Below are 13,087 nucleotides of genomic sequence, written 5' to 3' on the forward strand. Positions count from 1 at the left end.
CTCGGCAGAGGGTGGGGTGGGGAGCAGGTCCTGTGGGCATCTGCCAAGTCCTGCGGAGTGCCCTCTGCATCAGGCCAGCCAGGGTTCCCTGGGGGTGGGTGGAAGGGAGGGAGGGGTCCAGGAAGGAGCCCTGGAGGAGGAGGAGGAGCCACCATCCCACCTGGATTTCCACTTGGGGGAAAAGCAAAGCCGCATCAGATGGTCTAACCCCAGAGGAAGGCAGGGCCCTGGAGCCACAGGCAGGACTGGAGTGTGAGGGCCGGCCTCTCACCTGGGGGCGCAGAGGCCAGGAGGTGTCACAGATGGCCGAGCTGCAAAGGAACAGCCAGACTTTGTGAGCAAGAGCCCAGGGGGGCACCAGGGCTCCCCACTGTGTGGCCTCTGGAGCTGACCGCTGGCTGGTCCCAGCCCTGACCTTGGCCCAGAATCCACCAGGGCAGGGCCTGTGAACCTCCTTATCCACAGGCCCAACTCCCGCCCTCCTCCACCCTCCCTGATGCCTCGCCTTCAGCACTGGGCCCGCCAGGCAGACAGACGGACACGTGCTTGAGGAAACACAGGTTTTATCTGGGCGGGGGCTCAAGCCCTGTGCTCTGGGCCTGGCCCAGGTCGTGCCGGGTTCAGAGTTGCCTGGCTGCCGCAGAATGTAACGGGCTTTGCTAATGAAGCCCTTGCCATTGGACAGAGGCCCCTCCAGCTCCTCCTGGAATAAGCATTGCCGCGGGCGTGATTGACACGGCTGGACGTCCGTCCCTTCCTCCCGAAGGCGTGGGGGAGACACACTCGTGGTGTTCCGTCTGCGCCCGCACCACACAGCCATGGCAGAGGGAGGGTTCCCCACACGCCAAGCTGGGAGTCCTCTAATTCACCTGGAGACGTGTCAGATTCCACGGGGTGAGGGCTCCATCCCAAGACAGCCAGACACAGCGCCGCCAGCCTGGGCCTCTGGAACTCCTGACCAGCCAGCTTCAAGCTGGGGTTCCCGTGACACCCTCTTCAGGTTCAATTTGCTGGAGCCGCTCACAGAACTCAGGGAAACACTCACTGACGGTTACCGGTTTATTGTAAAGGATATTGATTGCAAAGGATACCAAGGAGAGGCCCGTAGAGAGAGGCCGGGGGGGTGGTGGCGGGGCTTCCGTGCCCTCCCCGGTTCCGCCCTGCCCAACCTGCTGATGTCCCTCTGTCCAGTCCTCCGGGGATTTCTCAGCATTCCTGCCCCCAGGGCATAAGGTGGGACCGCTCTTGGGAGAGTCTTAAGAACCACCATCAGAAAGGCAGATAAAAGGAGGGTAGGAGGTCAGAGTCCTCCTTGCCCCGCCACCCAGGCCTCACACACCCAACATTCTAACAAATGTCCGTACCAAGGGCTGTGCAGTTACCAGCCAGGAGCAGTGGAGGAAAACCGTGTCGACCAGAGTGCCAGAAAGCTTCCTGGGAGTGGAGGCCACAGTCTGAGTGTGAACTCGATATGTACCAAATTGCTTTGCAGGAGGCGTCACTCAAATTCGAGGCTCTTCTCACCATGGTCCTGCCAGCAGTAAGCCTCCGAAAATGTAATCACACCAGCTTTTATGTGATTACGGCCTGACTTTATGCCCGTATACTTACAAACACTGTGGTCTTTTTTCTTAAAATGCTCTGTATTTTCCATGGAGGTTTGTTTATATCTTTGTTTCGTGAGAGTTTTTTTTTTTTTTTTTTTAAGACAGAGTTTCATTCTTGTCACCCGGACCTTGTGAGTGCAATGGCATGATCTCAGCTCACTGCAACCTCCGCCTCCTACGTTCAAGCGATTCTCCTGCCTCAGCCTCCACAGTAGCTGGGATTACAGGCTCCCGACACCACACCTGGCTAATTTTTGTACTTTTAGTGGAGACGGGTTTTTGTCATGTTGGCCAGGCTGGCCTCGAACTCCTGACCTCAGTCTCAAACACCCACCCGCCTCAGCCTCCCCAAGTGCTGGGATGACATGAGCTGCCGTGTGAGAGCTTTTCATGCTGATCTCACATCTGTTCATAACACCTGTGGCAAACTTTTCTCCAGTCTTTAATTTGCTTTTTATTTTAGTTTTTTTTTTCTTTGCTGAGACGTGGTCTGGTTCTGTCGCCCAGGCTGGAGTGCAGTGGTGCAATATCAGCCCACTGCAGCCTCCACCTCCCCGGCTCAGGCCATCCTCCCATCTCATCCTCCCAAATACCTGGGACCACAGGCACGCTCACCACACCTGTCTAATTTTTCTTTTTTGTAGAGGCACAGTTTCCCTTGTTGCCCAGCTGGCTCAAACTCCTGGGCTCAAGCAATCCACCCACCTCATCCCGCCTCAGCCTCCCAAAGTGCCTGGATTATAGGCATGAGACACAGTGCCCAGCCTTCCCTCCCTTTTTCCTTTTTTTTTTTTTTTTGAGACAGAGTCTCCTTTCACCCAGGCTGGAGTGCAGTGGCGTGATCTCAGCTCACTGCAACCTCCACCTCCCAGGTTCAAGTGATTCAGCTGCCTCAGCCTCCCGAGTAGCTTCGACTACGACTACAGGCTCCTGCCACCATGCCCGGCTAATTTTTGTATTTTTAGTAGAGACAGGGTTTCACAATGTTGATCAGGCTGGTCTCGAACTCCTGACCTCGGGTGATCCGCCCACCTCAGCCTCCCAAAGTGCTGGGATTACAGGTGTGAGCCCCCGTACCCGGCCACCTTCCTTCATTTTTATGGTTAGGAAGTCCTTCCTGTAGAAAAGAATAAAATTCAGGATTTGTTTAAAACGTTGAGCACAATGCCATGCCCTGCCCTGTGTGAAGGGCCCACTGGAGAGAGAGTCCGCTCAGCCCTGCAGGCCAGGCAGCCCCTGACCCCAGCCAAGCCTCCGAGGCTCTGCAGCCACAAGGGCGTCCTGTCAGAGGAGGGTTCTGGGGACTCCCGTAGCCTCACCTGGAGGCAAGGGCTGCTGGCCTCCTGGGAGCCCCAAGAGCCCAGGCCCTTCCTGGAGGGTCAGTCCTGTTTTCTCAGCCCTGAAGTTAATGGGACTTCCTCTAGGCCCCCTGCCTCACCGTGACCCCTCTCCAGCCTGGCACATGTCTCACCTGTGTGTCACCTGTGCAATGGGGGCCTGGCCCGGGAGGCACCCGCAATGCTGGCCCCTCACAATGGTTGCCCGGCAACGGGACTCCCCTCAGAGAAGGGGACTGGACACTGGGAGGGACGGGAGCCAGAAGGCCAGAGTGGAAGCAAAATGACAGCTACTGAGAAACACAGCCTCTTCACGCCAGAGCCGCGCTATATCCCTGGGTAAGACCGGGAGCTCTGGAGGGGCTGAGCCAGGGCTGCAGGAGGGGAGCAGGGCTGGGGCCTGAGGCATGGAGGCCAGCGGTCAGGGGCCCAGAGCTGGCCTGGGACATGGGACGCTCAGGGACAGGGCTGCCAGAGGCCCAGCCCTCACCCTCCCTGCTGGTGCACCACCACGCCAGGTGGCCACACGTCTGCCAAGCAGAAACCGGGGCAGCCAAGCAGCGGGCACAGGCCGGCTAGGAAGTGCCTGACTCCCACTCTGTAGAGAACTCCACACTTTAATTTCTATTTATATATATATGTATTTTTTTGAGACGGAGTTTCGCTCTCGTTACCCAGGCTGGAGTGCAATGGTGCGATCTCGGCTCACCACAACCTCCGCCTCCTGGGTTCAGGCAATTCTCCTGCCTCAGCCTCCTGAGTAGCTGGGATTACAGGCACGCGCCACCATGCCCAGCTAATTTTTTGTATTTTTAGTAGAGACGGGGTTTCACCATGTTGACCAGGATGGTCTCAATCTCTTGATCTCGTGATCCACCCGCCTCGGCCTCCCAAAGTGCTGGGATTACAGGCTTGAGCCACCGTGCCCGGCCCGAAAAATTTTTTTTAAGAGACAAGTTTCGCCATATTGCTCAGGCTGGTCTCGAACTCCCAACCTCAGGTGATCCGCTTGCCTCGGCCTCCCAAAGTCCTAGGATTACAGGCGTGAGCCAGCGCACCCAGCCCTTTATGTTTTCTTATTATTATTTATTAATTTATTTGAGGCGGAGTCTCGTCCTGTCGCCCGGCTGGAGCGCAATGGTGTGATCTCAGCTCATTGCAACCTCCACCTGTGGGGCTCACACAATTCTCCTCCCTCAGCCTCCCGAGTAGCTGGGGTTACAGGTGCACACCACCACACCCAGCTAAATTTTTTTGTATTTTTAGTAGAGAGGGGGTTTTACTATGTTGGCCAGGCTGGTCTGACTTCGTGATCCACCTGCCTTGGCCTCCCAAAGTTCTGGGATTATAGGCATAAGCCACTATATAGGTGTGGCTCATACTTTATTTTTTTTTATTTTTTATTTTTTTGAGATGAAGTTTCACTCTTGTTGCCCAGGCTGGAGTGCAATGGCGCGATCTCAGCTCACCACAAGCTCCGCTTCCCAGGTTCATGTGATTCTCCTGCTTCAGCCTCCTGAGTAGCTGGGATTAGAGGGCATGAGCCTCCATGCCCAGCTAATTTTGTATTTTTTTTTTTTTTTCTTTTTTTGAGACGGAGTTTCGCTCTCGTTACCCAGGCTGGAGTGCAATGGTGCGATCTCGGCTCACCACAACCTCCGCCTCCTGGGTTCAGGCAATTCTCCTGCCTCAGCCTCCCGAGTAGCTGGGATTACAGGCATGCACCACCATGCCCAGCTAATTTTTTGTATTTTTAGTAGAGACGGGGTTTCACCATGTTGACCAGGATGGTCTCGATCTCTTGACCTCGTGATCCACCCGCCTTGGCCTCCCAAAGTGCTGGGATTACAGGCGTGAGCCACCGTGCCTGGCCTTAATTTTGTAATTTTAGTAGAGACGAGGTTTCATCATGTTGGTCAGGCTGATCTTGAACTCCTGACCTCACATGATCAGCCCGCCTAGGCCTCCCAAAGTGTTGGGATTACAGGTGTGAGCCACCACTCCGGGCCCGTTGGCAATTTTTGAAACAAAGGCAGTTCTCACTCCCTCAGTGATCATGCACGCCCTGAGGCGCTGAACCGCCTACACCACCTGCAACACACCCCGCTGCCGAATGAAGGCCCCAAAAAGCCTAGCCCCAGTCCTGGTCCTTGCAAGACGCCACTGGCCTCCTGGGGTGGCAGGGGGCAGGCCAAGCCCACCGCACACACTCCTGGCGGGCCCAGCCTGTGTCCAAGGGCCGCCCCTTGCCTGGGCCCTGGCCCACACGTCCTGTGCCTGAACTTGCTCTGCCAGGGCAGAGAACCCCTGACTCGTTGGCCATTCGGATGAGGGTTGGGAGGGGGTTGGAAGGCTCTCGCAGCCTGCACAAGGCCGGCGGCCGTCTGCCGTGGTGCTGACGCGTCCTCAGCACGTGCTGTGTGCTGCCCGTTCAGGCTACAAGAGCCCCAGGAGGCAAGTGCCTCTGCAGTCCCGTTCGCAGGTGAGCAGAGGGCAGGGGACCCGCCGCGGCCCAAGCGGCCGCTCAGGGGCGGGCGGGCTGGACCCCCGCCTGGCTTGACGGGCCCTGCGCAGCACTGGGCTGCCCTCGAGCCCCACCGCGCCTGCTCTCCCCCCTCACAGCTATGCCGGCTTCTACCCGCAGCTGCGCTTCCAGGCGGGGAACACCTACGGGCGCACCACGGGCCGGCTGCTCACAGACCCCAGCGTGCAGAAGAGCCCCTGTTCTGTGCTGTCCCCCATGTCCAAGCCCAAGTTCACTGAGGACTTCAGCCAGTCCAGGCCCCCTCGGGTTCCCTGCCGAGACCTGACCGAGCCCTACGTTCCCCACTACGCCAGTGAGCTGCCGTCCCCGGCCCCACCCCCGCCCGCGCCTGCCCATCCCGGCGCTCACAGGCTGCCCTGTCGGTACAGGTCTGAAGCCCTACAAGAACTTCGAGATCCAGGGCCAGCTGCCACCCCTGGATGTGGGCGCCCAGGAGCCGCCAGGGGTAGAGGACATACCCAGACACCTTCTGCTGCCTGCAGGCGTCGTGCCCTACCCCCCCCACCCACGGTGCTCACCGGGCAGGAAGGGGGACTCCAGAGATTCAGGACACCCAGGCCTGCGGCTGGCCTTTGGGGAAGAGGCCCAGAGGAACGCCGCCCCTGTCTGTGAGGCCCCCGGGCAGCAGCAGGTACGGGACACACAGGTCGGTGCCAAGCCCGTTCCGGCTCGGCCCTGGGTGGGAGCTGCAGGACTATCTCTGCCCTCCCTACTGCAGCTGTGCCACTGCCCGAGGGACGGGTGCCCACCCCACACTCAGCAGCAGGAGACGCTAGACGTGTGCAGGTTCCAGCGGCTGCCACAGCCGGACCACCCCAACGTAATCCAACGCAAGGCCGTCTCAGGTGGGCGCAGGGCTGGGCTGCACGAGGACGTCCCTCCCCACAAGGTTCCAGGAGTGTGAGGGCCCCCGAGAAGGCTGCCACAAGGGCCGCTTTTCCTGCTCTGGAATGGGTTAGCAGGCTGGGGGCACCTCCTCTGCCTCCTGCTGCTTCCAGGAGTCCAGCTTTTCCCAGAACTCGGTGCTGTCCTGCCTACCCCTTCCCATTTGGCCACAGCGGGCAGTCGCCAGCATCCAGGGGAGGAAAGAGAGCCTCACCTGGCTTCCCTGACGCGTCTGGGGCGGGTGGGTATGGCCAGGGGAAGGTTGAAGGGCCTGGGTAGGACCTGGCATCTGCCCACCCCAGGCTATGCTGGCTTCATTCCCCGGTTCTCCTGGGTAATGGGAGTGAATTACCGAGACGGCGTCGCACGGGCCATGGACGAGTTCGACAAGAGCCAGGTAGGAGAGTGTCGTCCCGGGCCTGCTCCCAGCTCACAGGACTTCCTCCAGTCTGGCAGCTTCCCTGGAGGGGCCTTGAAGGCCAGGCTCCCTGAGAAGCCTGGGGTGGGGGCTCTGCCTGGCTCTCTCCTGTGCTCAGAGGGGGCGCCCCAACCCCCTCTCCTGATCCCTGCACTCAAGTTTTGGAGTGTGGGGTGGGGATGCAGGAGGCTGGGGGCATGAGCAGCTTTCCCATGGAGAGTGCCGCCCCGCCACCCCCCCATCAGGCCCCCACTGGGACACTGTGCTGTCTGGTTGCCCTTGGGGGAGGCAGCTCCTCAGCACCTGCCCATCTCCCAGTTCCTGTTCAGAAACCCCCACTGTGACCTGGGCGAAAAGCTGCCGGAAACACACTGGCCCAGCAGCCACATCTACAGGAGCCAAGGCCTGATCCCCTTCTACATGGGGTTCATCCCCTGTGAGTACAGGACCCTATGCCCGGCTTAGGACAGGGTCACACGGACACGCGCTGGCCACTGTGGGGAGGGGTGGCTGGGGCTTGAGCTGCCCACCCTTCGCTGCTGGTTCTGAGCCACCTGTCTGACCAGTCCCCGGGTTCCACCGTGGGGCAGGATTGTCGGTCATTGTCCCTGCCCCTTCTGGAGGGGGTCACTGGGCTCTCCTATTAACGCCCGACTCAGGCCACCTGGCCCCCTAAAGTTCGGTAGCCAGGACGGGCCAGGCTTGCTTCAGGAAGCAGATGCCTGGGGCAGTGCCACACTCCTCTGAAGCCCGGTGTCCAGCGCATGCTGGCCCCTGGCATGTGAAAAGCCCAGCTCAGCAGCAGCCTCGGTCCCCACAGCCATGCAGGACAACTATGCGCTGACGTTTGGCAACAGCACCCGGAAGGCCTACCGGAAGGAACAGGCGCGGCGAGACCAGCGAGACCAGGCACTATGAAAAAGCTTTAATGGTGGTGTCTGTACGGCACGGAGCATAGAAGGGGAAACAGCAGACGCACACACAGCGGGACAGGCCAGAGGGCAGGCTGGGAGTGAATAAAGAGTTCACACCGCTTCCCCGCTTTCCCGGTGACTGGGGGCTCTAGGCCACCTCCTCCTCAGCCTCCTCCTCGAACTCGCCCTCCTCCTCGGCCGTGGCGTCCTGGTACTGCTGGTACTCGGACACCAGGTCGTTCATGTTGCTCTCGGCCTCTGTGAACTCCATCTCGTCCATGCCCTCGCCCGTGTACCAGTGCAGGAAGGCCTTGCGCCGGAACATGGCCGTGAACTGCTCGGAGATGCGCTTGAACAGCTCCTGGATGGCCGTGCTGTTGCCGATGAAGGTGGCGGACATCTTTAGCCCCCGGGGCGGGATGTCACAGACAGCCGTTTTCACGTTGTTGGGGATCCACTCCACAAAGTAGCTGCTGTTCTTATTTTGGACGTTAAGCATCTGCTCGTCCACCTCCTTCATGGACATGCGGCCCCTGAACACGGCGGCCACCGTCAGGTAGCGGCCGTGGCGAGGGTCGCAGGCCGCCATCATGTTCTTGGCATCGAACATCTGCTGGGTGAGCTCGGGCACGGTCAGGGCCCGGTACTGCTGGCTGCCGCGGCTGGTCAGCGGGGCAAAGCCGGGCATGAAGAAGTGCAGGCGGGGGAACGGGACCATGTTCACGGCCAGCTTGCGCAGGTCAGCATTGAGCTGGCCTGGGAAGCGCAGGCAGGTGGTGACCCCGCTCATGGTGGCAGACACCAGGTGGTTCAGGTCCCCGTAGGTGGGCGTCGTCAGCTTGAGGGTTCTGAAGCAGATGTCGTAGAGAGCTTCGTTATCGATGCAGTAGGTCTCGTCTGTGTTCTCTACGAGCTGGTGGACTGAGAGCGTGGCGTTGTAGGGCTCCACCACCGTGTCTGACACCTTGGGGGAGGGCACCACACTGAACGTGTTCATGATCCTGTCTGGATACTCCTCCCGGATCTTGCTGATGAGGAGGGTCCCCATCCCAGACCCAGTCCCCCCACCCAAGGAGTGGGTCAGCTGGAAACCCTGCAGGCAGTCACAGCTCTCAGCCTCCTTCCTCACGACGTCCAGCACTGAGTCCACCAGCTCCGCGCCTTCCGTGTAGTGCCCCTTGGCCCAGTTGTTCCCAGCACCACTCTGCCCTGAGAGAGAACACAGCTAGTCATCTGTTAGCCAGGTAGATGGCACTACTGGTCACAAACAGCATGGGAAAAAAGCCAAGCACGTGGTGCGGGCCGACCGCAGAATCCACCCTGCAGGGAGAGCAAACGGACCCTCAAAGCGAAAGAGCGCAGCCTGCCGCGTCAAAATGAAGTCAGGGGCCCTGCCAATTCCCAAGGACAGAGCAGCCGACCCTGCCCCCAGCTCAGCTCCCCGCCCCGGCAGACAGCTGGACCTCGCCCCCAAAGCCGATTTAGAAGCGGGGATTGAGCGGCTCAGGAGAGGAGGGGTCCGGGGCCCCGGCCGCGCAGTCCCCACGGCGGTGCCCTTGCAGCCGCCCCTTGACCTTCGAGCCGCCGCCCCGCCCCCAGCCGCGGCTCACCGAAAACGAAGTTGTCCGGCCGGAAGATCTGCCCGAAGGGCCCCGAGCGCACGGAGTCCATGGTGCCGGGCTCCAGATCCACGAGGACTGCGCGGGGCACGTACTTGCCGCCTGCGGGGGCGGGAGGGCGTCAGCCGGGGCGGCGGGGCCGCGGGGGCCGGGGCGGGCGGGCGGCGGGCGGGGCAGGGGCCTCACCGGTGGCCTCGTTGTAGTACACGTTGATGCGCTCCAGCTGCAGGTCGCTGTCCCCGTGGTAGGTGCCCGTGGGGTCGATGCCGTGCTCGTCGCTGATCACCTCCCAGAACTGCAGGGGACGCGGGCGGGCCCGGGCGGGCCGGGGCTGAGTCACCGCGGCCGGTGCGCAGGGAGGCAGCCCCGCCCCGGACGGGCGCGGCCCTCCCCGCCCCTCCCCCCGCCCCACGCGCCCCAGCCGCCCGGTTCCTGGGGGCTTCGGCCGCCCGGCTCAGCCCGGTCCCCGCGCCAGGGGCCCAGCGACCGCAATGCGGGGGCGCCGCCCGCCCGCCCGCCGCTGCCGCCATCTTCCCGGGCCGCCCGGCCGCCCCGCCCGGCTGGCCCGCGCCGGCCCCCGCGCCCCGGCAGCTCACCTTGGCGCCGATTTGGTTGCCGCACTGCCCGGCCTGCAGGTGCACGATTTCCCTCATGATGATGGCGGCGGCGGCGAGGGTAGAATTACAGACAAACAGCCGAAGAAGCAGGCGCGCAGACTGCTACAACCGACGCTCCGCCAATGCTTATATACCCTCTGCGCCCGCCTCCGACAGCCTCGGATTTGCCTGCCAGAACGAGGCTGGGAAGCTCCCTCGTTCGATTGGTTGCATTCCCGTCAATCAAGCCGCCTAAGGTCCGCCTTTTTAACCCCGTTTGGTCTTTATTGGTCAGCCGCAGCCTCCAATCTCCCTATCACAATCCCCCCACCTGACGCTACAGTGCTCCGTCCATTGGGTGTTTCAAATGATTGATTTGCCCTGTGATTGGCTGGCTCCCGGGAGCACGCCGTCAGGCTGGCGCTATTGGCTGCGCGGGGTCAGCGTCCTAGTAACCGCCGCAGTGCCGCGGGAGGCGCGCGGAGGGGTGGGGCGCAGGCGCGGGCGCGGGCTTCCGGTCGGGCGGCGGGCAGCTGCGCGGGGCGCGCCGGGGGAGGGCGGGCGCAGTCCTGGCTCGGAGCCCGGGAACGCAGTTCGGGAGCCGGGAAGCGCGGGCCCTCGCCGGCCTTGCCCCCGGACACGACATCTGCGCGCCGGGCGGGTTCGGGAGCGGGGTCCGCACGGAGCGAGCCCGGGGCCTCCAGGCCGAGGAAGCCGCGGTGCTTTCAAGGCCGCGGCCCCCAGGGGAGCTCCCGCAGAGCCGCGGACGTCGCGGGCCTTCCTGTTCCCGCGTCCCGCACGCCCGCTGCCCTCTCGGCCGGATGCGGGGAGCACGTGGGGGGCGCGGGGCAGGAGCGGGCGGAGGGCCGAGGCCTCCCCGCCGCCGCGCGCCCGGCCGTGTTGTGGCGACGGCGCTGGCCCCGCGCCCGTCTCCTTGGAGCCTCTGCCCCGGGGGTGCGCCGGCTCCTCCGTCGGCGGGTGGCCCCGACCTCCCGGGCTCCGGGGCGGGTCTCCAACCGCGGGTCGGCGCGCTGGGGCTGACGGACGCTTCTGTTAATGCTTTTCCCGGTTGGAGACTTGATTTCTACTTGGGTAGGAAAAAAAAACAGGAAGAAAATGAATTGCGTGTGGTCGCGCCTTTAATCGGTCTGCTTGAAAACAAACGCGCTCTGTTTTTCTAGCTTTTTTATTTTACTGTGATTTCGGGGCACGATCTCGGCACCCCCAGGTTCAAAAGATTCTCCTGCCTCAGCCTCCCCAGTAGCTGGGACTACAGGCACCCACCACCATGCCGCCGAGTTTTGTAATTTTAGTAGAGATGCGGTTTCACCACGTTGGCCAGGCTGGTCGCAAACTCCTGACCTCTTGTCACCCAGGCTGGAGTGCAGTGTGGTCTTGGCTCACTACAATCTCCACCTCCTGGGATCGAGCGGTTCTCCTGCCTCAGCTCCCAAGTGGCTGGGACGGTAGGTGTGCACCACCATGCCTGGCTATTTATTTTATTTTTATTTTTTAGGCAGACTCTCTGTTGCCCAGGCTGGAGTGCAGTGTCGCAGTCTCGTCTCACTGCAACCTCCGCCACCCGGGTTCCAGAAATTCTCTGCTTCACCCTCCCAAGTAGCTGGGATTACAGGCACGCACCACTATGCCCAGCCTAATTTTTTGTATTTTTAGTAGAGGCGGGATTTTACCATCTTAGTTAGGCTGGTCTTGAATTCCTGACCTCGTGATCCACCCAACTTGGCTTCCGAAGTGCTGGGATTACAGGCATGAGCCACCGTGCCCGGCCTTGCTTGTCTTTTGTGTTTTTGGTAGAGGCAGGGTTTCACCATGTTGGCCAGGCCTGTCTCGAGCTCCTGACCTTGGCCTCCCAAAGTGCTTTGATTACAGATGTGAGCCATTGCACCCAGCTGTATTTTTGTAGTATTTGTATTTGTATTTATTTATTTTTGAGACCGAGCCGTGCTCTCGTGCCCAAGCCAGAGTGTGGTGGCACCATCTCAGCTCACTGCAACTTCTTCGTCACAAGTTCAAGCGATTGTCCCGCCTCTGCCTCCGGAGTAGCTGGGATACAGGCGCGCGCAACCACACCAGCTAATTTCTGTATTTTTGGTAGAGTCGGTTTCACCGTGTTGGCCAGGCTGGTCTTGAACTCCTGACCTCAGGTGATCTGCCCAGCTCAGCCTCCCAAAGGGTTGGGATTACAGGCGTGAGCCATCATTCTGAGCTGTATTTTTGTAATGTTTTTAAAAGAATAAATTAGGCCTGCTGCAGGGTGGAGAGGCGGGATAGTGTGGGGCAGGAGGATTGATCCCTGGGGCCTGGGGTCTGTGGCCATGTAGGATGCAGTCCAAAGAGGGTCAGAAGAGCCGGGAAGTGGGGCAGGCGGGGCAGGGGCGGCAGGCGGGGCCAGGGGAGTGCCGCCCTCCTCCTCTGGCTTGCAGCTGTCGGAGGATCCACAGTAACGGCTCTGTTTACCGGTGGCCATGGTCCCAGTGGGAGGGTGTCTTACCGCCAGGCCGGGCATCAGGCAGACAGTGTTGACGGCCTTAAAGGACCCGGAGGCCAGCCTTTGTGGGAGGCCTCACCTGACTGGAAGGACAGGCGCATGGGCGCTTCCTCCCCCTCCACAAGGGCCTCACTGATTCCCCTCAAAGGGCAGGGGAGCTCCCCGCACTCCCTCAGTCTCCCCAGGGAGCCAGCCAGGCCTGTCCCCTACAGGGGTGCCAGACGGCACCACGAAGCTGATGTCAGGTCCAGAGGGCATCCTAGAATCACAGGGTTGTGGGAACTGAAGCTCTAGCTGCTAGGGGTTCCATTCTCACTGGAGCCCACCCCTGAGGCCCCCTCCCCACTCCCAGAGCAAGCGGTCATCTCCCTCGGTGGGTGAAACCCAGGCCTAGGAGGCCTAGGAGCTTGGCGGGCAGCTGGGGCAGAGGACCCAGGAAAGACTGGGGGCCAAGGGGCAGAGGGCCTGGGAGATATGAGCAGGGCTGTGGAACCTGAGGGCAGAAAGGACAGAGCCACTGGAGAAATGGCTGTGGGGCCCCTCAGGCCTCATCTTCCTGACCGGCTACCCCCTAGTGGGGTCTGACCAGGGCAACTTTGGGAGGCGCTGGGAAGAGAGGTGCAGACTCAAATGAGCTCACGCCTGTGATCCCAGCAC

At 61.2% G+C, this 13,087-nt stretch overlaps 2 protein-coding genes across 2 annotated transcripts; one reads left to right on the forward strand and one right to left on the reverse strand.

Moving 5' to 3' along the window:
• Positions 1–47: 47 nt before the first annotated feature.
• On the forward strand, positions 48–8,213 carry CIMIP2A (ciliary microtubule inner protein 2A). The gene is made up of 7 exons (XM_012445173.2): positions 48–3,283; positions 5,567–5,781; positions 5,858–6,120; positions 6,208–6,334; positions 6,677–6,771; positions 7,111–7,228; positions 7,613–8,213. Exons 1-7 carry the CDS (start codon positions 3,126–3,128, stop codon positions 7,708–7,710), a joined length of 1,074 nt encoding a protein of 357 aa, XP_012300596.2. The 5' UTR covers positions 48–3,125; the 3' UTR covers positions 7,711–8,213.
• Positions 7,703–10,047, reverse strand: TUBB4B (tubulin beta 4B class IVb). Its single transcript, XM_064366056.1, has 4 exons — positions 9,922–10,047; positions 9,512–9,620; positions 9,317–9,427; positions 7,703–8,915 (listed from the first exon to the last, which is right to left on the reverse strand). The coding sequence occupies exons 1-4, from the start codon at positions 9,976–9,978 to the stop codon at positions 7,855–7,857; spliced, it is 1,338 nt and encodes a 445-aa protein (XP_064222126.1). The 5' UTR covers positions 9,979–10,047; the 3' UTR covers positions 7,703–7,854.
• Between the last annotated feature and the right edge of the window lie 3,040 nt (positions 10,048–13,087).

Source organism: Aotus nancymaae, unplaced genomic scaffold, assembly GCF_030222135.1.
Source record: "Aotus nancymaae isolate 86718 unplaced genomic scaffold, 86718_ANA_hifiasm-v0.15.2.pri h1tg000063l, whole genome shotgun sequence".
In the NCBI taxonomy this organism is placed as follows: domain Eukaryota; kingdom Metazoa; phylum Chordata; class Mammalia; order Primates; family Aotidae; genus Aotus; species Aotus nancymaae.